This window comes from Hibiscus syriacus, unplaced genomic scaffold, assembly GCF_006381635.1.
Source record: "Hibiscus syriacus cultivar Baekdansim isolate YM2019G1 unplaced genomic scaffold, ASM638163v2 tig00116976_pilon, whole genome shotgun sequence".
Lineage (NCBI taxonomy): Eukaryota > Viridiplantae > Streptophyta > Magnoliopsida > Malvales > Malvaceae > Hibiscus > Hibiscus syriacus.
The window spans coordinates 1,204,489-1,227,712 of NW_024063500.1; the positions used below are offsets into that span (position 1 = coordinate 1,204,489).

The following is a 23,224-nucleotide window of genomic DNA, read 5'->3' on the forward strand; positions in this document are numbered from 1 at the left end:
AGCAAGGTAATTAATATTGGTGTAAATAGAAGCTGGGAGGCAGATCTGCATATACATAATTGCCATTGCCAGAGGAGTCAAAGCCATTGGTTGTAAAATGTAAATTGGCTGCACGATTTTTGATATCGAATCTCTTTTCCTTTGCAAATGAAACCGCGTTTGTGTACCAGCTCCTTCCTTCTCAGTAATGAGAGAAGCAATTTGAACTCGTCACTCCACTCACTAAAAACCTTGAAAGCGAACATAACTCAATTTTTTTTAGAAAAAAAATATTTAGTTTCAAATTATTTAATTTATTTTAATCAATTCATATCAGTTAGTTAATTTTTGAATTGTTTAAATTGAAATCAACATTTATTATAATATTATAAATAATTATAAGTAAACATTCAATAAGTTTAATAAAATTTGACTCGATTTTTTTAAAATAAATTTTAAATAATAAAATAAGACTAAATAACTTAACTAATCCAAAAAAAATTCGGTTAACTTAATCGAATACTCATCCCTACTTCAAAGCATTTAGTAGTGTCCTTCAGGCAAATAATTTACCACTAAAATTAGGGTTTGATATCAAACTAGGAAATAAAGTATCTGCTAGAATTGATGAGGTGTGGCGTCCTTATCTTCAAGTTTTTATAGGGCAGTTCTCAATCATAGAAACCATTTAGCTTGAATTTTGGCCTAGGCAACTACTTGTGCAGTCAGCTCAGGGAATGTTACACACAAAATCAATTAGAATTTAAGAATACAATCATATGTTTTACAGTTCATACATATTAGTTTCTTTCTAAAAAGAGAAATTTCACCATATGGATCAATTGATAGATCAAGCCATTCAGATCAGATGGTAACAGCAGATGATGCCTGCATAACATGTATATAAACTGACAAGAATCCCTGCTAAACATAGGCATCTGGAGGAGCTTCTTCAGGGATCTAGAATGCCAGAAACAAAACAATCAATATCTAATGGAATTCGTATCGCCATTTTTGCTGCGGACTGCAGTAAGTGAAATAAATTAGCAGAAGCATCATTTACCTCTCCAGGAGTCCATTTCTCTTTTAACCAAATACTTGAATCCCCAGAAACAACCTTCGTCATCAAATTATTTCTGTCGCATTCGGAAATAAGAATAAGCATTTTTCTAACTGATACCAAAAAATAAAATACAACAGGTTAGAAAAAGATTTTGTTTCCCAAGGGAGAGATTTCTGCATTAACATACCCTAACTGAACATCCGTAGTTGCTTGTCCATCTGCTTTAGAATTTGGGAGTGGGATGTTAAAGACAGCAGGAGACTGGCTGCTGGATGAACTCAGGTTTTGAGTTGGTAATGCCGCTGCAGAAAATTGGTTAATAGCAGGATTAATGGCACTACTGTTGCTGAAGTTAGCCATGTTTGCAGGGAAGGAAGCTGCTACCGACTGGTTGGGATGTTGGTTACCGAATGAATCTGTTATGTCAATACTGAAATGAGAAGCATGCATATTAAATGCACATGAATAGTGCAAATGGTAAATCTTGAAACTTACAGGCATTGGCCGATGAAACATTGTTCGCTGCAAATACATTTGGGGATTGAGATGAATTTGAGAATGAAGTTGGTTGACCAAAGGTGTTATTGGAATGTACAGAAGGCCTGAGAAAATGTTCTTTGCAAGGTTATAAAATCCTGAGGGCCAAACTTGGGGTCTGGGATTTTCAGTCATAGATACAAACCAAGAAAAGACGAGATAAAATATTTTTTATTATAGGTATCATTCTTACCCCTGTGAGAATCCTGTATTAAGCGAAGCTCCCAGCTGACTAAAACTGGAGACTGAAGGACCTACATTGTTTTGAGTGGGAGAAAATCCAGCTGGAGTGGCCCCCGGAAATGGGATTTGTTGTGCCGGACTAGATCCAGCTGGTCCCTTATAGGGATTACGAAGAAGATTTTCAAACTCTGCTAACTTTGCACTGAGTAAATTCCTCTCTCGCTCAATCTGTGATAATAATTGGTCCAATCAGTAAGTTCCGGTCACTAATTAGCATCACATGGTATTATGATATGAAAATAATTTTCATAACAATGTTTAAAATTGATGGAAGACAGAAACTTGAAATTCTTTGCACTTTGGAGAGCAGAAATACACTGACAACAAATACAAAGAAATGTTTGGCATGAAAAGAACAACTTGATGGTAAGACATCAAGATCTGTTCACTAATTAAGAGTAAAATTGTCGTATAAGTAGCCATAGAAATTCTTTCAAGGCTAGCAAAGAAAATCTATTATGAAATTCTCTAATCTATCAGTCTATATGTGAGTATTTATGTGTATCCAAGGTAAAAGTACATTCCGTTGAAACAAACTTCAGATTTAGCGAGCCAATTCCTAGTTCCTAAGGTTTAAGCCCCATATAAAACAGTATTTCAGCCATCTTTGCAAGAAATTCAAGGAAACAATGTCTGCAACTGATTTTGTCATTTGTTCATCTGTTCTCTGGATCTATTTGACCTTTGGTTGTAGGTTTCTTACTTTCTCACCCAAGCTACAACAAAATAACAGAAATAGCCAAAAGTATATGCCTATGTCAAAATAATTCTAAAGTAAAGATTAAAAATGAAATCACGGATATATGCTAAGGTGAGCATGTAGATATGATTAACATGCGACTGTAAATCTAGATAGTAAAGTATTCAAAATCCCCTCACAATTGATTGCAAGTGTAAACCACGTTTTGCATCATCATATGCTGCTGCCCGCAATTCTTCATAGCTGACATCACCAACAATGTCGCAAGGGGAACTAAAAACAAAAGAATTCAAAGTTTGGACCACATTAATTTTCCAGTACCATTCTCATAATTACAAGAATAAAATATATCTACCACCTGAAAGCCAATTGGTTAGAAAAATTGGTCTAGGCTGTACTAGCCAATAAGTTCAGAATTTTGACAATGACATATTTCCTAGACCAAAGATGATTAAATGTGTTCAAGGCCATAAACTTAATGTAACAAAAAGTGAAATCTTTTATGAAATTATTTCCAGAAGCCTAAAACACCTGAACTATAAAACTATTCTTTCTACCCAGTTCTTGGGAGGATGTTTTGATCTTAAAATTAAAAAAATACTCTTTGCAACAAATATTATAAAACCCTTTGAAAGACCTGTAGACCATTTAGGTGATAAAACATACTTTTTCCAATGGCTGTAGCATGTAAGCTTCCAAAGGGGTCTTTCATGCTCAAAATCTTCAGCAATAATGCGTTTGCAGGAGTCAGGATCATTGCATCTGTTGCATCCAAAAGTTTCACATTTTGTCAGGTGTAGAACTCAACTAATGAAGACGACACAAATTATTCTGAAGCTACACAGCAGCCAAGAGAAATGAAAAAACCCCTCCTTGCTACTCACCTATGGTTTGTTGCCTGTGCCTGATTATCAGGCTGCCGTGATGAAGGGGCGCCACTGCTGGAAGAAGATCGGGTCCATGTATTCTGAGGAAAAGTATATTACAATATGATAAGAAAAGAAGAAGATAAAATTAGGATACCCATTAACAGAAGCAAAGGATATCCAGGACCTTCCAGAGTTTGATTTTAAAAAGAAAAGCCAGAATGACATCATAAATCAAAGCAACTACATTGTGAGTCAGATTGTTATATACAAATTTAACCTTAAACTGGGTCTGTTTATTTCCAAAATCGTTGGCCCCTTTTGACTGAGCATTATTCTGGACACCAAAACCAAAAGGATTTGGCTTTTGTTGTTGGTTTGAATTGGATTGAGTGCCAAATCCGAATGCATTAGACTTTGGCTTTCCAAAATCGTTGGCCCCTTTTGACTGAGCATTATTCTGGACTCCAAAACCAAAAGGATTTGGCTTTTGTTGTTGGTTTGAATTGGATTGAGTGCCAAATCCAAATGCATTAGACTTTGACTGTTGCGGAGTCACATGAAGAAATTTGCACCTTTCACCATACTGACAGCTGTAGGAAGGAAGGTCAAGATTAAGGAGTTGGTGAGGAATATTATAGTGATCAACAATTTAGACACATGATATATTGAGACAATGATTAGATAAATTCAGAAATTAATACTTCATCAAGATACTTTTATGCAGAAAACAAATGCTAAGAAATTAAATGATAATAAATTAAGTATAAGAACCCACAAACTTATTGATTCAGGTGAACTATTAGAAAGAGATCTTTTTGTATTTATAATTAAATATATCAAGTGCATAGTTAGGAGTCGAGGTATTTTGGTCAATATGTAGGTTAGAAGGGATAAATGGTTTTAGAACTAGCAGTTGATTGGATTAGGAATGCAACGTTGTGTCCTCATTTTTTTTGTCTTCATTGTCAGGGATATAGCTGTTAAGCTTAAAGATGTTGAGGGTGTTATTAGATGGATCGCTAGGACAGCCAATATAGAGGCTGATGGGTTGGCTAAATCTGCCATTGGATAATTTCAGTGTGTTTTAGGGTATTTTATTTTGGGTTTTTAGGAGTTTTTGTAAGGGACTTATCTTCATGTTGTAATCTTATGTATTTCATTAATGTAGTATAAGGCACTCTTTTCCTCCTTCCTCTGATGAAGAAACTCATTCTGAGTTCCTTAATCAAGAGGGGGTTTTTTAATGAGACCTTCAATTCCTATCAAAAAAAAAATGAGGAAGTCAAAATATTGTAATAAGCTCTATTCTTGATTATAAATTTAAACTAAAATTAGCCCCTAAATTTTCAATTTTTTCATTTAATGGATAAGTGATCGCTAAAAGAGGTTTCCATTTATTCTCCTATAAAAAGTCATACTTCGGAGGCTAACCAAGCATACCATGAGTGACGATCTTTCGTGCTATGTTTCTACATACATGGGAGGAAGACTGTCCCAGATTTTATAAGTAGATGGCAAAACCAGTTAGATGGAAGAAAAATTCACGTGGAAGAAAACTGCAAAAAACTTAACAAATATGGTTTTAAACTTTCAGTTGATGATGACAGTTTCATCGTTTTGTTATATGCTTTGATGATAATAGCTAAGCTATAAAAGTAGACAATAAATGCACAGTTTTCTCAAGATTTTAGAACGAAGTTTATGATGCTCATCTTGGCTTAGAAACACTGTTTGATAGGGTTCCAAGAACTCAAAAGACGTCAGATGAGCAAAGAATGCTCAGATTAAGACCTCTGAACAAGAACAAAGCAAACATATAAAATAGTGCTACTTAATTGAGATATAAGTGAACAGACATATGATGAAATTTCGGGTGAAAAAAGATCAAAGAATCAGAATAGTATTATAAGAACAAACCAATTGTGCCAGGTTTCAAAGTGATATCTCACAATAACCAAACAGATGCGCATGATATTCATTAATTCAGTAAAAGAGAAAAACTTATGAGAGTCGCTAGAGAAATCTTGATTGGACCTTGGAAAAGAGAGGAGTTTAAACTATTAATATTTACTTACTCATACCGCAAAGTAGCATTCCCAATATCTCGAATCAATCATTCATCAAAAGAGATGTCACGCATACATTCGAGCAGGATGAATGGAATTCAAAAGTGTATTGGCAGTGTGTTAAGATGTCAAACTTTCCATTGAAATTAAGGGAAAATATTACACGAGAAGGGCAATAGATGCAACAATAAATACGGGAGTGATTATTTTAAATTGCCATCATATTACTCATTCCCTTGTTGTCTAATTGACCCAAATTTTGTCCTTCACTTCAGTTTGTTAGACAGATCGCAAATATTCAGCTTCAAGCTTTGACTAAAGGACGAGTTCAAAGAAACATTTTAAGCGACTATGTTCAACTGGATTTAGGCTAAAATGAAAAGAAAAAGAACCCAAAGATTCATTATGGAAGTTAATCAAAGTCTCGCCGCTGTGCATTTATTTCCCCAGAAACTCATTGTTTTTCCCCTTATTTACTGAAAGTTGAGAGCAGTCTGTTTCTTTATAGAACCAATTGTGTCTGAATTTGAACCTAAACCTAAGGCTACCATTCACAATGAACTTATTTGAAATCTGAGCACAGTGGCCTATCCTATAAAATCCAGAAATAGTGTTTTGTCAGCAGGGTGGCGTTTTCTCTATAATGACGTTCTATCAATAAAGTCGTGACATTTTTATTAAAAAACGTCGTAAGCGTTTATTGATAAAACGCCATTATATATATATATATATATATTTTTTTTGGGTTTGCGACCCCAGCCACGGCCCCGTTTGTCAGTCTCTTTAAACTAAGATGGAAGGGGAAGAAGAGATTCCAAAAGATTCGATAATTATCCTGGAGGGATATTGTTCTAATGATCACCAAATACCCAGTTTATACGAAACATTGAGCAGGCGAGACAACAGAGAAGAACTGAAGAAGAAGAAGAAGGGGTACCTGCCGCGCTGAAAGTTCCTGCAAGGCTCTTTCTTCATTTGAAAGTGTTCTTAGGTACCTACTCTATTTTTGCGGTTAAATTTAACGCTGTACTGTACATGGCTCGAGTCGGGCCGGCCGCGGTCCAATTTTCAGAGCCCGACTTGTTCAAATTTGTTTAAATGGCCTGTCCACCGTTCCAAATATTAAAAAAATATTTTTATAATTAAATTTCAATAAAAACTAAAACTTATTTCATTTATATTTGAATTCGAATTAAAATTAAAAGAGTTTTTACTCAAATTATACGATACTAATCAAATCAAGTTAATATCTATCTATGGATAAATCTAATTTTTATTTTAAATAATTTTTTAATAAATTTAAAAAAATAGTGTATTTTTTTAAAAAATAAAAAATAATGTTCATGGAAAAATATTTAAAGAATTATGATGGTTTTTATATTAACTGAAAAAAATCTTCATTTCATGAAATTTATGAAAAAAATCATCCTAAAAATATATATAACCAAAAATAAAAAAAATATTAAATAAATTACTTTCCTTTTTAAGAATAATTAATTTACTCAGCTTTTAAAATTAACAAGGCTTAAGAAATATTTAAATCAAAATATTAAAGTTGATAAATTATAATTTTAAAATAAAATATATACTTGCAAACGTATAAAAAGTTAAATATTTTTTTAATAAAGGGATTAAATAAATATTTTAGATATAATAAATTCTAATATACCTTAATCAAACTGGATATATTTTGGATGTCAAATGAATGTGAACTGGAGAGGATTGTTTGTATAAAGCTGCAATGATTGTCGATTGTTGTACACGTGCGTGCATGCAACGCAATGCTGAAATAGAAAAAGTAGAATTCAATAGGTCCACATAAGCAACAACAAAAAAAGCACTGCCGTCTGCCGCTGTACCCTGCTCAATCCTAACTTGGCATAGTTTTAGCTGTCTTAACACTGCAACTAACGACCGTCATGTCTCCGGTCAAACCAGAGCTGCCCAAAAACCAATACTTTTTGCAATGATGTTGTTTTGTACTGTAATTTGTAACTCGCAAAAGATGACATTTTTGGTCTTGGTTCTCCCCGTTGTCTGACATTCCACGTGTCACGTATATGTAGGTTCCACTCCCCCCACACTCTCCACTCACAGCTTAGCTTTTGCCTCAATCCTTTACTTTACAGCGTTTCACCTTTTAGAGGAGGGGCCGGCGGTGGTGGTGGAGGCTTAGATTCTTACTCAGTTCGCACTCCAACGGATGTAAAGACGGATCCTTGCCTTTTTTTTCATGTTCCTTTCTTTTTGTAAGCCAACTTTTTTCATGTATTTCCTCTCCGCTTTATTGGTTTCCTTTGTACTGATATCTTATATGAATCTGGGTTCTTTTTGACTGATGCTACTAGTCTTTGTTTTCCTTTTTGTTAACTAGTATCTCCATTCTATTCCTTGCTCTTCCCTATCAGTAATTTGATTTTTTACTTCATTTATCTGCTTTTTTCTGATATGAGTTTCTTTTGGTGAAGGTTTATGCTAATTATAGGCCTCAGACCAAAACTTTTAGAACCACTTTTTAGTACTATGAGTTGTTAAAAGGTGGAAAATAGCTGCAAAGGAGCCGAGACTAGTACTATGGGGTGGGTTTCAGTACAAAGTAGAGTTAATATTGGGTTGGCATGTTTGTTTATAGTGATGTGGAGTGTGGGTGGAATTGGGGTGAACTGGGGAACTCAGTCAACTCACCCTCTGCCCCCAGACACCATTGTAAGGTTGCTGAAGGAAAATGGGTTTCAAAGAGTGAAACCTTTTGATGCAGAATATGATACACTTAAGGCTCTGGGTAACACTGGGATTGAGGTCATGGTTGGAATCCCAAATGACATGCTTGCTACCCTGAGTGGCAGCATGAAGGCTGCTGAGAAATGGGTTGCAAAAAATGTCACCCAACACATCACTTCCAATAATGTCAACATCAGGTCTGCTTTCTGTTTTTTTTTTCTTTTTTCTATTTCTTCATTCTCAGTTCCTACCATGTTATTGTTTAAGCTTAGATTACAATGTTGTGGATAATATCCTTGTGTTCTTTGAAACTCTGCTTTTGCTACTTGATCAACTACCAAAGGATAAAGAATAAAGGAAGGGGTTTATTTTGATAGAATAAGCTAATAAGGCCTAAAATAGGTACAAATCAAAAGATATGGGGCTTATTTGCATAGAATAAATGTATAGGGGATCATTTAACCATGGTAAACTAGTTCAATAGCTTGTGTTTGGTAATTTAGCCATAGTTTAAACATTCATAAAAGGCTTGTTCATCTCTGGAAAATGGCCCCTTACCTATAGGCACGTCTAGTTTTTGAAGACATAATTCATATGGTAACTTCAGCTGTGGCTGGTTTTAATCTGGATACATTGGTGTTTTTAGCTTGTTTTTATCTCCATCCCTGCAATCCCAAAAATTCGTCTTTGCTTATAGTTTGCTTTCCACTGACTTATATGAGTTGACATTGATCTTTTTTGTCTTGAACCTGTTAGGTATTTTATGTACAAGACAAAGCAATTGACTGTAAAATTTGGTATGGATTATTGCACGCGTTTGCAAATTCCGACAAACATATCTAAGATGTCGAATCACAACATAAATTTCAGCATATTCTAGAATTGCCAGGTTTCGTTCTTTAGTTCCGATTACATTGTTTTGTCATTTCTACCCTACAGATATGTAGCTGTCGGTAATGAACCTTTCTTGGAGACATATAATGGAAGCTACCTTGAAATAACCTTCCCTGCTCTTCGGAACATCCAGGCTGCACTGGTCAAAGCCGGCCATAACAACCAAGTAAAAGTCACTGTTCCCCAAAATGCTGATGTTTATGCAAGTTCAAGCGGCTTGCCGTCCGATGGGGACTTCCGTGCTGACATCCATGAGGTCATGCTTACAATCGTCAACTTCTTGAGTGTTAGTTCTGCTCCTTTCACCGTGAACATCTATCCTTTTATAAGCCTCTACGCTGAACCCAACTTCCCGGTTGAGTATGCATTCTTTGATGGCAATGCATCGCCGATAAATGATGGCGGGACATCGTATACCAACATGTTTGATGCTAACCTCGATACCCTTGCACGCGCGTTACAAAGGAATGGATTTTCAGATCTGCCCATCATAGTTGGGGAGATTGGATGGCCCACTGATGGAAACCGGAACGCTAACATAGAGTATGCTCGACGGTTCAATCAAGGTTTAATGTCTCACATTTCAGGTGGGAGAGGAACCCCAATGAGACCTGGACCAATAGATGCATATTTATTTAGCTTGATCGATGAGGATGCTAAAAGCATTGCTCCGGGAAATTTCGAACGCCATTGGGGGATTTTTACTTATGATGGGCTTCCCAAATACCCTCTGAACCTTGGTACTACAAACTCAGGAGCTTTAGTTCGTGCAAATGGTGTACAATACTTGCAGAAGAAGTGGTGTGTGATGAACCCTTCTGCCAGACTCGACGATCCATCGGTGGCACCAAGCGTGGACTATGCATGCTCGTCTGCTGACTGCACTAGCCTTGGTTACGGTACATCTTGCGGGGATCTCGATTCTAGGGGGAACATTTCTTATGCCTTCAACAGCTACTTTCAACAGAATAATCAGCTCGATGAAGCCTGCAAATTTCCGAATGTTTCAGTGATCGTAAAAACCGATCCTACTCCCACGGTTGGAAATTGCAAATTCAATATAATGATCCAGCCCTATAACGGATCCGCTGAACGGAGATTCGGGTATGTACAGAAGCCATCGGGAATGATTTCTTTTCTTGTCCTCATTTTGCTGTTGGTTCTATGAAAATTCGTAGGACTGGAATCCTGTGAGATAAATGGTACTAATGTTGCACTTTGAAGCTAATTAACTTTGAATCTGTAAAGCATGTTATTTGACTTGTTGCTTTATTACTTCTTTTTATCTACGCCATCCGCTACTTCATCCACACCAATTTACTTCTCGACGACCGCCCAGTTCGCATCAAGAAATGGCCGGCCCCATCTTTCTCTTCGGTTCCGCCAGAATGGTACTTTCAAGATCCTTCAGGTCGTCGATATGCACTTCGGCGCTAGTCTTATCACCCGTTGCATAGACCGACGTGCTGCCCTCATCCATTTTGCCTGTTTTATAACTTCTTTTATAAGTTATCTACAGTGTGGACATACATTGTATGTAACATCGAATCGATAAATTAAACTCATTTGATCATTAAAATAAGTTTAAATCAAATTAAAACATGATAAGAACGTGTAAGTTTCATGAACTTCTTTCTTATAATTAAAGCAAGTCATGGTAGGAGAAACAAACCATCGAATTTCATCAAACGTAGAAAGGAATTAACTTACAGAGTAAGGCTCCATCCCTTATATCTGAATTTTGACATTCCGATTCAACAAACAAATCAAGATGAATAAAGTTTACCAAACATATGGAAAATGAAATTCTAGCGTGCTTCCAAAGATCGATGTCGAATGAGATATCCACCGGAAAATTTCTTGGAACGAGTTGAATAAACCAGTTAGAGAACGTAAGCTTTGCTTCAGGGATCAAAATCAGATAATTGTTGAAAGTAAGCTATCACCGGATGCTATAATTATCGATTTTGCCGAACTATCATCGGATCGTAAACAGTAGGCCTAGAAGGAATCTAACTCTACCTCAATCCATTATAGTAAAGAATTAAAACGTAATATATTTTTTAAAAATAAAGCTGGGTGATCAAAACAAAAATACGACCATAGTTGGATGACCAAATAGGTAGTTATTCAAAATTTTAAATAAAAACGAAAGGGAAACTATAAGAATAATCACTTTTATTTTAATACTATTTACTTTTGGTCATCTATTTTATAGAAATTACATTTTGATCACTTTTGAAAGTTTATTTTTTATTCTATTAAAAAAGAAAAACTCTCTCAGTCAGAATCTATGGATATTCAGTGCAAAGAATCAGCTATGGATATAACAGATACTATCAGATCAGAACTCATGGTGTTTTTAGGGATCAAATGAGTTATACACAATACACATGGTGTTTTTTTTTTTGTGGGGGCTAATTAAGATAACCCATCTCAAATTTTTTGTACGACTGGATTTCTGGCTACATTTATTTGAAACAATCTGAATTTGAGAGAATATAGGTGCTCTTTTAGATGCTATTTTGAAATGTAATTCATTTGAGCATTTGAACTCTCTGCCTTTGTTTTTATTACTGTGATTCTACCTCCTTCCCTCAAACTAGTGGTAATCAATAATGATGAATCAACTCACTAGCAGCTCTCCAGTGTTATTTATTAGAAGCTATTGTCTAGCAGCTAATTTCTTCTTTCTTATTGTGTTGGGAGGTATTCCCCATCTGATTATTTCAAAAGTGTTTGAGGGTTAATGTAGCTTTTGGTGAATGCTTTTCTGCCTATAGTTCATCAATAGAAATGCAAATACAAGTTTCACATGTGGTAGTGGCAGTGGTTTGGTCTTGCTCCTTTGATTATTTTAGGTGTTCCATTGTGTGTGTATTGCTGCATATAAGCATATATTGCTCTCAAAGTGTTCTTTTGGTTGTTCTTCTGTTCTTTTGACCAACCCTAATTTATCCAAAATGACATCACTCTGATAGATTAACAAGGTTATGAAGTAACAGTGGAAAACTTTATATGATTGGGAATGGAGAAGATGGGTTTTTAAAGTTCCAAGACTCAGAGGAACTACAGAGTCATGATTTAGCCGATTCTGTGAAACAGATGAAAGAAAAGCACAGGTGAGGAACTTGTATTTTCATAGCTCATTCCAGGGTTTTGACAGAGTTTTGTTTGGAACAGGATGAAAAATATATCTTTAGAAGTTTAAGGAAATGAAACTTTTTTACAAACATGACATATCATCAGACTTATGGGACTACAACGTAGATGGGCAAAATTGCCCAAATAGTGGCATGGGGGAAACAATTTCCTCTATAGTGTCTTGAAAGATTATTTCCCATATATAGTAAAATGAATAGTGGAAGGGGAAGTCGATTAAACTATTCGACTATTTTATAAAGAAGATAAGATTATATGGTATCTTTCAAAGTCTATTGTTGGGCTGCATAATTTAATCTGATATCGATCTTTGAAGTTTCTGATTTTATTTTTTCTCTGCATGACTTCGAAAAATCAAGTCTCGAGGAACCTAGAAAATCATTTTCTTCTTCGTCTAGCTTTAAAATACCAGATCTATAATTGTAAAAGATGTCCTCTTAAAGAAGAAAACGTCTTATAATCTTGTTATTTTCGTGTAAACGTTATGTAATCTGGTATCCTTTCTCATACATTGTTCCTGTTATTCTAGTTGAGAAAATAAAATTACACTATTATTCTGCTAAAATTACCACATAAATGACCAAAACGTAATATTTTTAAATTTAGTAATTAAAAGTGAGTAAAATTAAAGTGAAAGTGATTGGGTTGTAATTTACACTATTAAAATGTTGTAAAATGTTGTAAAATGTAGACTTGCAAGAAACATAAGCAACGAAGAAGGCGAGTAGCCGACGGTAAATGGTAAGAATGAGGATGCCCAATTTTGTTTCATCTTTTTGACTTTTGTCCTTTTCCTGATCTTAGTCAGCTCAGAAATTCCTCCAAAACCCCAAATTCATCTCCTCAAATCCAATTCCATAGGACATTGAAGTGAAACAATGTACGTAGAACACGCCTTCTCGATATCCGACGAGGATATCATGATGGACAATCCCCACGCCATTAACAATCGCCCTCCCTACAAGGAGATCGGCCTCGCCGTCGCTCTTCTTTTCTTCGGCACCCTCGGGATCATCTTCGGCATCTTCATGGCCGTCAACAGAGTCGGCGGTGACCGAGCTCATGGTTCTCTCTTCAACTCTGAATAAAAGCTTTATTCTATGTAGATTCGATTAGCTGATTTCTGGGTTTTATTGTTTCCTTTAGGGCTTTTCTTCGCGATACTCGGATCCATATTGTTCATTCCGGGATTCTATTATACGAGGATTGCGTATTATGCGTATAAGGGATACAAAGGCTTCTCCTTCTCTAACATCCCCCCTGTCTAGAGCCAATTCTCCTTCTCCCGCTCCGCCTTGTGTACAGATCCCCTTTCATATATTTACTTTGTTTTGAATATTTCGTTTCTACGGATTCCATGGTTCTGTTGTTGACTTCACTTTGTATGTTATTTGTTATATAGTGCAATTGTCATCAGTAGTCGTGTTTGTTATGGCTGTTCTATGACATATTAACTAATATTACTATTTACGGTTTCTTAAACCTACAAATTATTACCTTATGTTGTATTTATCTCGTGCATTTGAAGAAATCTTTTCTTGCATTAATAGCTTTTGTATATGTTATTAACTGAGGTTATCATTGTTTGAAAGAATAGATGGAGAGATTTTGAAGGGTTGTATTTGCTTTTCCTGTGGAATTGGTGCATATAATTAGGCAGTACATTTGTCACTTTTGGCCTGTTTTGTTACCGCTGCTGTATGACTTGTGATTGTGTGAATGTGAATGTGCAGAAGCCTTTGTAATTATGTATTTGTAGACTAGGGTTTATTAGAGGTAGTATTCTTGGCGAATGAGGTAGTTCCTGACTGTAGTATTCTTAATAGGTTCTTGGGGCATACGTAGATTGTGACTAGTATCAGGATTGACTGTGATCCAGGAACTATCGATGGGTCCATGGTAAAAGTTGCACTAGTTAACAATAGTATAGAAAGGTGAAGATTGTGAAGATATATGTGTGTGTGTGAGAGGAGGGACCACCGCTAACATCTTTTTTAACGACACTTGATTATGAGACACCCACCTTGTAACGCATCAGACTGAAGCACTAAGTTTCTTTCTCCACTGTTCACCCAGTTTTTAGACTCAAGGTTCACAAGATCATGCCCCTCCTCTGTCCATGCATGTCTTGACCTCGTCAGGATTGTCTCTAATTTGGTTTTCATTTTTCTGACTGTGTCCTGGCATATCCTCTACTTATTTCACTGTGTTGGTAGCCTGCTCCTCTTTGACATTGGTATGAGGCGAGTTGACCTTTGTCCTATCATATGCTTCACAAATGAAAAGACAGCCATGAAAGTATAGTAGTTCAGGATGAACAAGGGATTATAAATGCAAATCTGTAATCAGTGAATGCTGCAACAAAATTGTAGTTATAGATTTGGGGAATGGTGATAAGTAGATAACTAATGAGAAGATTGTTGAATAGTTCAAGGGCTCGCCATTAGAAATATGGAAGCTGTATGTATTGAAGACAGCTTAGTAATTCTACTGTTTGAAAGAGTTGGTTAGGGATTGATTGATTGTCACATGCAAAAGGAGCACATTCAAAATTTGGAAATATGGTGAGATTAACATATGCAAATAACAAGAGGAAAGGTGAACTAGGTTGGTTTCGGCTTATATGCTCTTATATTATCCTTATTTGCAATTTAACAAGGATTAACTAATTGAACGAGGATGGTGCTAAAAACGCTAGATATAGTTGGAAAATGAGAAGAGCCATGCTAGGGTGAAAAGTCAAAGTCAAAATACATATCAGGTTTTGTGAACAAGAGACATTAAGGCTTTTACTGTGATTGAAATTGGCTGATGCAGAACTTGTTTTGGGATTTATGGTAATGGTGGAAGCTGGGATTAAGTTATACATATATTTTTAACAAAATGGTTAACAGTAAATGGTTCTTGGCATGCAACACAAGGGCTTGAGAACAGTTTTGCACATAAAGCATGTCAGTTTCTGTTCAAACTAGTGAAAATCATTCCCATGCAGGTTGCAAGAGGTGTACAATTATTAGAAACTAGTCAGACCATATTGACCAATATTTAAAGCTAAGCCGGAAAAAGCAAGTTGGGCCGCTAAGCATCTAAACAAGGGATTTCCCACTCAAATAGGAGATTTTGAGTAGGGAATACTGCGCCCTACGATGAAAAGATAACGATTAATTTGGCAATTCTGTTAACATATGAAGTTTCTTCATTTATATTTTTTTAATGTTTCTTTCAATTTATCTTGACCTTTGGGTAGACATGTTGACCTGCGTTTGCCTTACCTATATTTTTGGATGCAAATGGACTGTTATATCTACTAAGAAAACCAATTGACATTAAGGCTCTGCTTGGTATGAAGAAAGAGGAATGAAAATGCTATAATCTAATGGTTGAAGTGGAAACAGAACATATTGTTATGTAGCTCAGCAGTCAACATTAGATTAAAACGGTTTTTCCTTGCATCCTTCTTTCCTTCCTAACGAACTGAGGTGTAAGGGGTTGGTATTGTTACTCAACGATATGAGGTATGTCGTAACCGTCTTTCGGCTGGGCTCCGAAATTTGGCTTCGACTTAGAAAAATGGAATTGGAGTCGCCACCGAACATTTATTTAAAAGTAAATTGGTTGACTGAATACCTTATTTCTTACCTGATCTGCGTCTTACCAGTGATGTGTCAGATTCGAGAGTTGATTACAGTCAAGGAAGGGTTAGCACATTTGAACTGTCCTTTCGGTACTACGTAATTTCCAGTTGTCTTCAGTTAAGAAAAATGTAACTTTAAATTAAAATGTAAAGTGACGATCCAAATGGCTTACCTCAGATCGATTTGAAATCATCTTTAAACAAGTCAAGAAACATGTTAGATAAAAGGGGAATAAAGTAAAATAGAAAAACGAATGAAATAAAGAAGATAAATAAAAGAAGGGATAAAACTAAAAATGATAACACTAATAATAATAAAGATAAAAAAAATAAGTAAAATGAAAATATAAGAAAAAGTAAAAATAAAGACAAAGAGAATAGAATAAATAGAATATATGCAAATACAGTAAAAGTAATACTCGTAATAAAAGTAGGTAAAGGCAAAAAAGAAAGTAAATGAACAATATAGGAAGAAGAAAAAATATATATACACAAAGGTAAAAAGAAAGTAAAAATAATATAATATAACCGTAACGAAGAAATAATAATAAAGAAATATATATACATAAAATTATAAGATATAATATTTAGATAAAGAAATAAAAATACATATATATTTATAACATGTATATAAATGAAATATTTAAAAAAATATATATGTATACATAACAAAGTAAAAAATATACATATAATATTATTAAAAATAATAATATAAGGGTTAAATTGAACTAAAAAAAAGTTGAGCGGTCCAAATTAGAATAAAATCACAACTAGAGATTAATTCAGAGTGAAATTAGGGGCAAAATAGAAGTTTTTAAAACGTTGAGGACCGAAATGGGATTTACCCTTTATGGTGTAGAAATGCGGAACTCAGCTAGGTTCTCGCATGAACCTAGATTCCGATTGCCTCAGCGCCGGTCGCTGTTCATCGGCAGCAAATTCAAATCTTTTTTTCACAGTTCAAAAGCCTTTAACCCAAACTTTTCAAAAATTAAAAAAATTCCAACAAATAACGAGCCTCGGGGAGTAGATCTAGCTTCAAAGTTTTGAAACACTCGCCTTGTTCATTGGCTGAAAATGTTTTTTTTGGGTTTCCTTTCAACCAAAACACAGCAAAGGCATAGAATAAGAAGAAACTACGCGCAAAGGTATGAATTTTTTACCTTTTTTTGAAATATTGCAAGAAACCTTTCGAAATGCTCTGAGTATTTTGGTTGCGATTTGCTAGTAACTTTGCTTGTTATTTCGTATTTCGAATGTCCACAATAGGTCAAATTTACACTTATTTATAGCAACATAAAAGACTATTTTTAGAACTATTGAGTCCTAATCGAACTCTAATGCTTCTATTTGTTGTTGGTTGTTGATGATGAACGAGTTTCGTTCGTCGGACGCTTCAGAGCTGTTGGAGGCGAGATGTGCGCCATGAAACTCGGAGATAAACGTGAGGCGTGGGAACCTGGGTTGACTGTTGCGGCGCTGCTTGGGCTGGAAACCCTAGCATGCGTGTATGTTGGGCCTGGACCACTGTGCGTTGTTGGGCCACGTGTGACATGGTTTCGGGCCTGCAAATATAAAAACGAGATTAATAATATTATTTATATAATATAATGTCAAAAATCATGTGTCTACAGCTGCCCCTATTTGCTTATTGTCGTGTAACGAAAATAGAGCAAAGATTAAAAGACACAGATTTTGTCCCTATCGAATATCCTCTGTCGTAGAGTTGAAATCCGATATTAAGACTGGTTTTTCAATCTGGATTGAAACATGAAATGACTCCCTCGTTGTGAGGGAGAGTTGAAAAGGAAGCTTCTGAGCACGATATCATTCGTCGTGAAGTTGAAATCGAACTCAAATCGATATCCTTCGTCGTGAAGTTGGGTCGATCTGTTGAGGTACGATACCTTTTGTTGGAATTGTATATGGCCCCTCGTCGTGAAGTTGAGCCTTGGAATTGGATATCCTTCGTCGTGACGTTGAAATCCAAGTATTGTTCCAAGTCCAATATTCTCCGCTCTGAAGTTGAAATTGGTTCTGGAACTGGGAAATTGTTTGTTGACAGTCAGTCGCCCCTTCGCTGTGAAGTTGAGCTTGTGCTGTCTTGAGTCCAATATCCTTCGTTGTGAAGTTGAAATTGGCTCTGAAATTGGGAAGTTGACATTCAGCCGCCCCTTCGCTGTGAAATTGAGCTTGTGCTATCTTGAGTCCAACATCCTTCGTTGTGAAGTTGAAATTGGCTATGAAATTGGGAAGCCCCTTCGTCGTGAAGTTGAGCCTCAAATGGCACGATATCCTCCGTCGTGGAGTTGAAATCGTGGATGTGTGGGTACGATATCCTCCGTCGTGGAGTTGAAATCCACGACGTCGTGAAGTTGAGCCTTGACTTGAATATCCTTCGCCGTGAAGTTGAAATCCAAGTATTGTATGTTGTGGGTGGACACGATTCCCTTTGCCGTGAAGTTGAAACCGTGGATGACCCCTTTATTGTGAAGTTTAACTTCGATCTAGATATCCTTTGTCGTGAAGTTGAAATTTACTCTCGAGCAAATTGTATCACTTTGAGTTCAATATCCTTCGTTGCGAAGTTGAAATTGACTCTAGCTAAAACCTGAAAAAGTTATGCATATATGTGATGCTATGTATGCAATGCTCTTAGGTGTGCCTAAAATGCATATGCAACATATGTTATCTTGGGGCTCTGGAGAGAAATCTCAATCTCCAGTTGCCTGTCTGGAATCTTGAAATTCCGATCCCTGGTCTTGAATTCTTCAAATGTTGAAATCTGATGTGCATATTTTGTTTTTTTATCCTTGATTCGGGAATTACTTCTCGACCATCTCAAGTATATGCATGAGCCTCGATCGGCTTCCGGGTACCTGTACCTTTGTACAGTAATACGCGATTATCTTTTGCATAAGTAGATAAATCATTGAGTTTAAGTTCAATTCAAGATGCTCGAAAGGAATTAATTTAGAGAAAAAGATTGTTTTTATTCATAAAGGAGAAAAAGAACAAATAATATATGACAAACATTTTGGAAAATGAATAAATGATGAAGTATGAGATCTCGATAAGGTGGGCACTTCTGAGCTGAAAAAGCCATCAGGTGACTTTGAACATAGCCTTTGCCAAGGGATCTTTGAAAATGCGACAACATTCTGGAGAGTGCAACCTTTCTCCGACTTGTTGAGTTTGTAGGAGATTCAGATGCCGGGATGCATCCAATGTCTGGATTTCTTGAACTGATATCCAAATCGCCCTCTCGGGTTTTCAATTTGGACACATCATTGGTTGCAAGACGCCCTTTGCGGGTTTTCATCTTGAACCCACCTTATTTTTCTTTTCTTTTTTCTTTTGTTCTTTTGTTCTTTTTTCTCTTTTTCTTTCTTCAATTTAGGGCGCCCTTTCGGGTTTTTACCCTAAACATCTTTTTCTCTTTTTTCAACTTAGGACGCCCTCTTGGGTTTTCATCCTAAGCAAAGTACTTTTTGACTACATCCGAGTTGATGGGATGTGGCAGTTCAGGTCCGTCCATTTCAGCCAGGACAAGGGCTCCTCCAGAGAAGGCATTTTTCACGACATAAGGTCATTCCCAATTTGGAGTCCATTTTCCTTGAAAATCTTTCTGGACTGGCCAAATTCTTTTTAGTACCAGATCTCCTTCATGGAATATTCTCGGGCGCACCTTTTTATCATGTGCTCGGATCATTCGTTTCTGATAGATTTGACCATGATGAATGGCTTTCAGTCTCTTTTCATCTATCAGGTTAAGCTGATCATATCTGGATTGTACCCATTCTGCATCATCCAGTTTGACCTCTGTCAAGACCCGGAGTGACAGAATCTCTACTTCAATGGGTAGCACTGCTTCCATTCCATAAGCTAGTGAAAATGGAGTTGCCCCAGTCGAGGTTCGTACTGAGGTTCGATAAGCGAACAAAGCAAAATGCAACTTCTCATGCTAGTCTTTGTAAGTTTCAGTCGTTTTCTCCACTATCTTCTTAATGTTTTTGTTTGCTGCTTCTACTGCTCCGTTTATCTTTGGTCTGTAAGCAGTGGAATTGTGATGTTTTATGTTGAACAGTTCACAAGTAGCATTCATCATTTTGTTGTTCAAGTTTGTAGCGTTATCGGTGATGATCCTTTCAGGTAGACCATACCGACATATGATTTCTTTTTCCAGGAACTTGTAAATAGTGGACTGAGTGACACTAGCATATGATGCAGCCTCTACCCATTTCATGAAATAGTCAATCGCTACGAGAATGAAACGGTGACCATTCGAAGCCTTCGGATGAATTTGTTCGTTAACGTCCATGCCCCACACTAAGAAAGGCCAGGGCGATGTCATTACATGAAGTGGATGAGGTGGAACATTGATTTTATCACCGTAAATATGACCTTTATGACATCTTCTAGCATAGTTGATGCAATAATTTTTCAGTGTGGACCAAAAATATCTGCATCTCATTATTTGTCTTGACATCATATGTCCATTTGCATGTGCTCCACAAACTCCATCATGTACTTCTTCCACTATCATTTTTACCTCTTTAGCATCGACGCACCTTAACAGGACTTGATTATGGCTCTTCTTGTATAAGACATCTCCGTCAAGGACGTATCCAGCTGTCATCCTTCTAAGGGTTCTCTTATCGATTTCAGTGACTTCTTCTGGATAACTTCGATGCTTAATATACAGCAGAATGTCGTAGTACCAAGGCTTAGTGTCTTTCACTTCTTCAATTTGGTAATAATGAACCGGGTACTCATACGACTGCATGTTGATTGGCATCATTTCAGACTCCCTGCCAGCCTTGAATGCGGCTGCCAAGGTAGCTAAAGCGTCAGCCATTTGATTTTCTTCTCTAGGCACGTAGTGGAAGGTGACTTCATCGAATTCTTCAAGCAGATCCAGTATTAGTCTCCTATTCCATCAGCTTTGTATCCTTGGTTTCCCATTCTCCGCGAAGCTGATAGATTACTAACGCTGAATCTCCGTATCCTCAAGGTATTTATGCTTTGCCCAGTGCTGCTCGGATTCCCAAGACACATGCTTCATACTCTGCCATGTTTTGGTGCAATCGAAGTTCAGTCTATTGGTAAATGGGTAGTGATTTCCTTTTGGAGAGATCAGGATTGCCCCGATGCCATGTCCTAATGCATTTGATGCACCATCGAAATGCATTCTCCAGGAACTGTCCATTGAAGTACTTGATTCTTCTAAGGATATAACCATCAATTCTTCGTCTGGAAAGTCAAAGTTCAAAGGCTCGTAACTCTCATCGGTTCTACTTGCCAAGAACTCCGATATGGCACTCCCTTTGACTGCTTTCTGGCTCACGTACTCGATGTCAAATTCATACAAGAGCATCTGCCATCGGGCTAACCTTCCAGATAGAGCAGGTACACCCATCATGTACTTAAGGGGATCTAACTTGGAAATCAGCCAAGTGGTATGATACAACATGTATTGTCAGAGTCTTTTTGTAGCCCAACTAAGCACAACAAACCTTCCCGATAGGAGAATATCTGACCTCGCAATCGGTGAACTTCTTGTTTAAATAGTAGATGGCTCTTTCCTTCTTCCCGGATTCATCATGTTGACCTAGGACACACCCCATGGAGTTCTCGAATATGGAAATATACAAGAACAGAGGTTTGCCCGGGATAGGGGACATCAGGACAGGAGAGTGAGACAAATACTCCTTCACTTTCTCGAATGCAGTTTGGCATTTTTCATCCCATGTTCCAGGGTTGTTCTTTCGGAGAAGACGGAAGATTAGATCATATTTGTCGGTTAACTGAGATATGAACCGTGCTATGTAATTCAATCTACCTAGAAAACCTCGAACCTCCTTCTGTATTCGTAGGAAAGGCAGATTTTGGATAGCCTTGACTTTATCGGGATCGACTTCGATGCCTTTTCTGCTGACTACGAAGCTTAATAGTTTCCCGGATGTTACCCCGAAGGTGCACTTGTTAGGGTTCAATCTCAGTTGGAACTTCCTCAATCTCTGAAAGAGCTTCCTCAGATTCTCGACATGCTTATTCTCGGTTTGTGCCTTGACAATCATGTCGTCGACATAAACTTCAATTTTTTTGTGCATTATGTCATGGAATAGGGTCACCATAACTCTCTGATACGTTACCCCAGCATTCTTCAAACCGAAGAGCATCACTTTATAACAAAAAGTTCCCCATATCGTAACGAACATGGTATTCTCCATGTCTTCAGGATGCATCTTGATCTGGTTATATCCCGAGAATCCATTCATGAATGAAAAGAAAACGTTCCCAGTTGTATTGTCTACCAACGTGTCAATGTGAGGCAGAGGAAAGTTATCTTTAGGGATCGCCTTGTTAAGGTCCCGGTAATCGACGCACATACGAACCTTCCCGTCTTTCTTCGGAACTGGCACTATATTGGCCACCCACTCTGGATACTTAGCCACTTGAAGAAAACCAGCATCAAATTGCTTCTGGACTTCTTCTTTAATTCTAAGGAGCATCTCAGGTTGCATCCTTCTCAGTTTCTGTTGCACGGGTTTGCACTCTGGCTTAATTGACAGTTTATGAACTACCATATCTGTGTCTAGTCCCGGCATGTCTTGGTATGACCAGGCGAACACATCTCTATACTCCTGAAGTAAAATATCAGGTTTTGTCTTGCTTCATCCGAGAGAGTTGTGCCGATTTTAACCTCCTTTCTGTCATCTTCAGTGCCCAGATTCAAGATTTTGATAGCCTTCTTATGTGGTAGTATTTGCTTCTCTTCTCTTTCTACTATTCTCAACAATTCGGTAAGCAAGTTACACTCCTCTTTAGTGTCGCATTCATCAAATTCCCTAAGACAAATAGCCGATTCAAAATCCACTTTCGGATCAAGATCATCAATGCCTATATTATCATTATCTGGGGTCCTGAAGGAACAAAGAAGATATGTGTGTGAGAGAGGAAATATCCTACACGAAATAGTCAAGAATCAAATTCGAAAAAATGGAAATGTAGTGCTAAAATGAAGAAAATATACAACAAATTCCAAAAAAGAAATGAAAGAAAATTTGTTTGCCATGTGCATAGGGAAAAAATGCATCTTTTATTGAACGTAAACAAAATGTTTATTCACCCTTACAAAAGATCACCTATTGCCCCAGGTATAGGAAAATAGGGATAGTTCGAATATTACTCTGAAAAATTCTTGTAAACCACAGGTAGTTCTTCTACCGACCAACTGCTAGGTACGAACCCAGGTGGCAGAGGGCATGTCCCGGATCTGTCTTCATTGTCAACATCTTTTGTGGTCACGTCATTAATGTTCAGATCTTCCAGAGCTACTTCTAAGTCGGATGA

General features: G+C 36.8%; 3 protein-coding genes across 3 annotated transcripts; 2 read left to right on the forward strand and 1 right to left on the reverse strand.

The window, feature by feature from the left end:
• Window positions 1-654: 654 nt before the first annotated feature.
• LOC120192602 (zinc finger CCCH domain-containing protein 16-like) lies at window positions 655-22,918 on the reverse strand. Its single transcript, XM_039195354.1, has 11 exons — window positions 22,908-22,918; window positions 6,395-6,455; window positions 3,669-3,981; window positions 3,407-3,489; window positions 3,189-3,284; window positions 2,702-2,795; window positions 1,773-1,990; window positions 1,538-1,644; window positions 1,230-1,458; window positions 1,043-1,115; window positions 655-939 (listed from the first exon to the last, which is right to left on the reverse strand). The coding sequence occupies exons 2-11, from the start codon at window positions 6,430-6,432 to the stop codon at window positions 904-906; spliced, it is 1,287 nt and encodes a 428-aa protein (XP_039051285.1). The 5' UTR covers window positions 6,433-6,455; window positions 22,908-22,918; the 3' UTR covers window positions 655-903.
• Window positions 7,984-10,333, forward strand: LOC120192600 (glucan endo-1,3-beta-glucosidase 6-like). Its single transcript, XM_039195351.1, has 2 exons — window positions 7,984-8,375; window positions 9,118-10,333. Exons 1-2 carry the CDS (start codon window positions 8,032-8,034, stop codon window positions 10,238-10,240), a joined length of 1,467 nt encoding a protein of 488 aa, XP_039051282.1. The 5' UTR covers window positions 7,984-8,031; the 3' UTR covers window positions 10,241-10,333.
• Window positions 12,996-13,656, forward strand: LOC120192603 (transmembrane protein 230-like). The gene is made up of 2 exons (XM_039195355.1): window positions 12,996-13,299; window positions 13,381-13,656. The coding sequence occupies exons 1-2, from the start codon at window positions 13,113-13,115 to the stop codon at window positions 13,500-13,502; spliced, it is 309 nt and encodes a 102-aa protein (XP_039051286.1). The 5' UTR covers window positions 12,996-13,112; the 3' UTR covers window positions 13,503-13,656.
• Window positions 22,919-23,224: the final 306 nt, after the last annotated feature.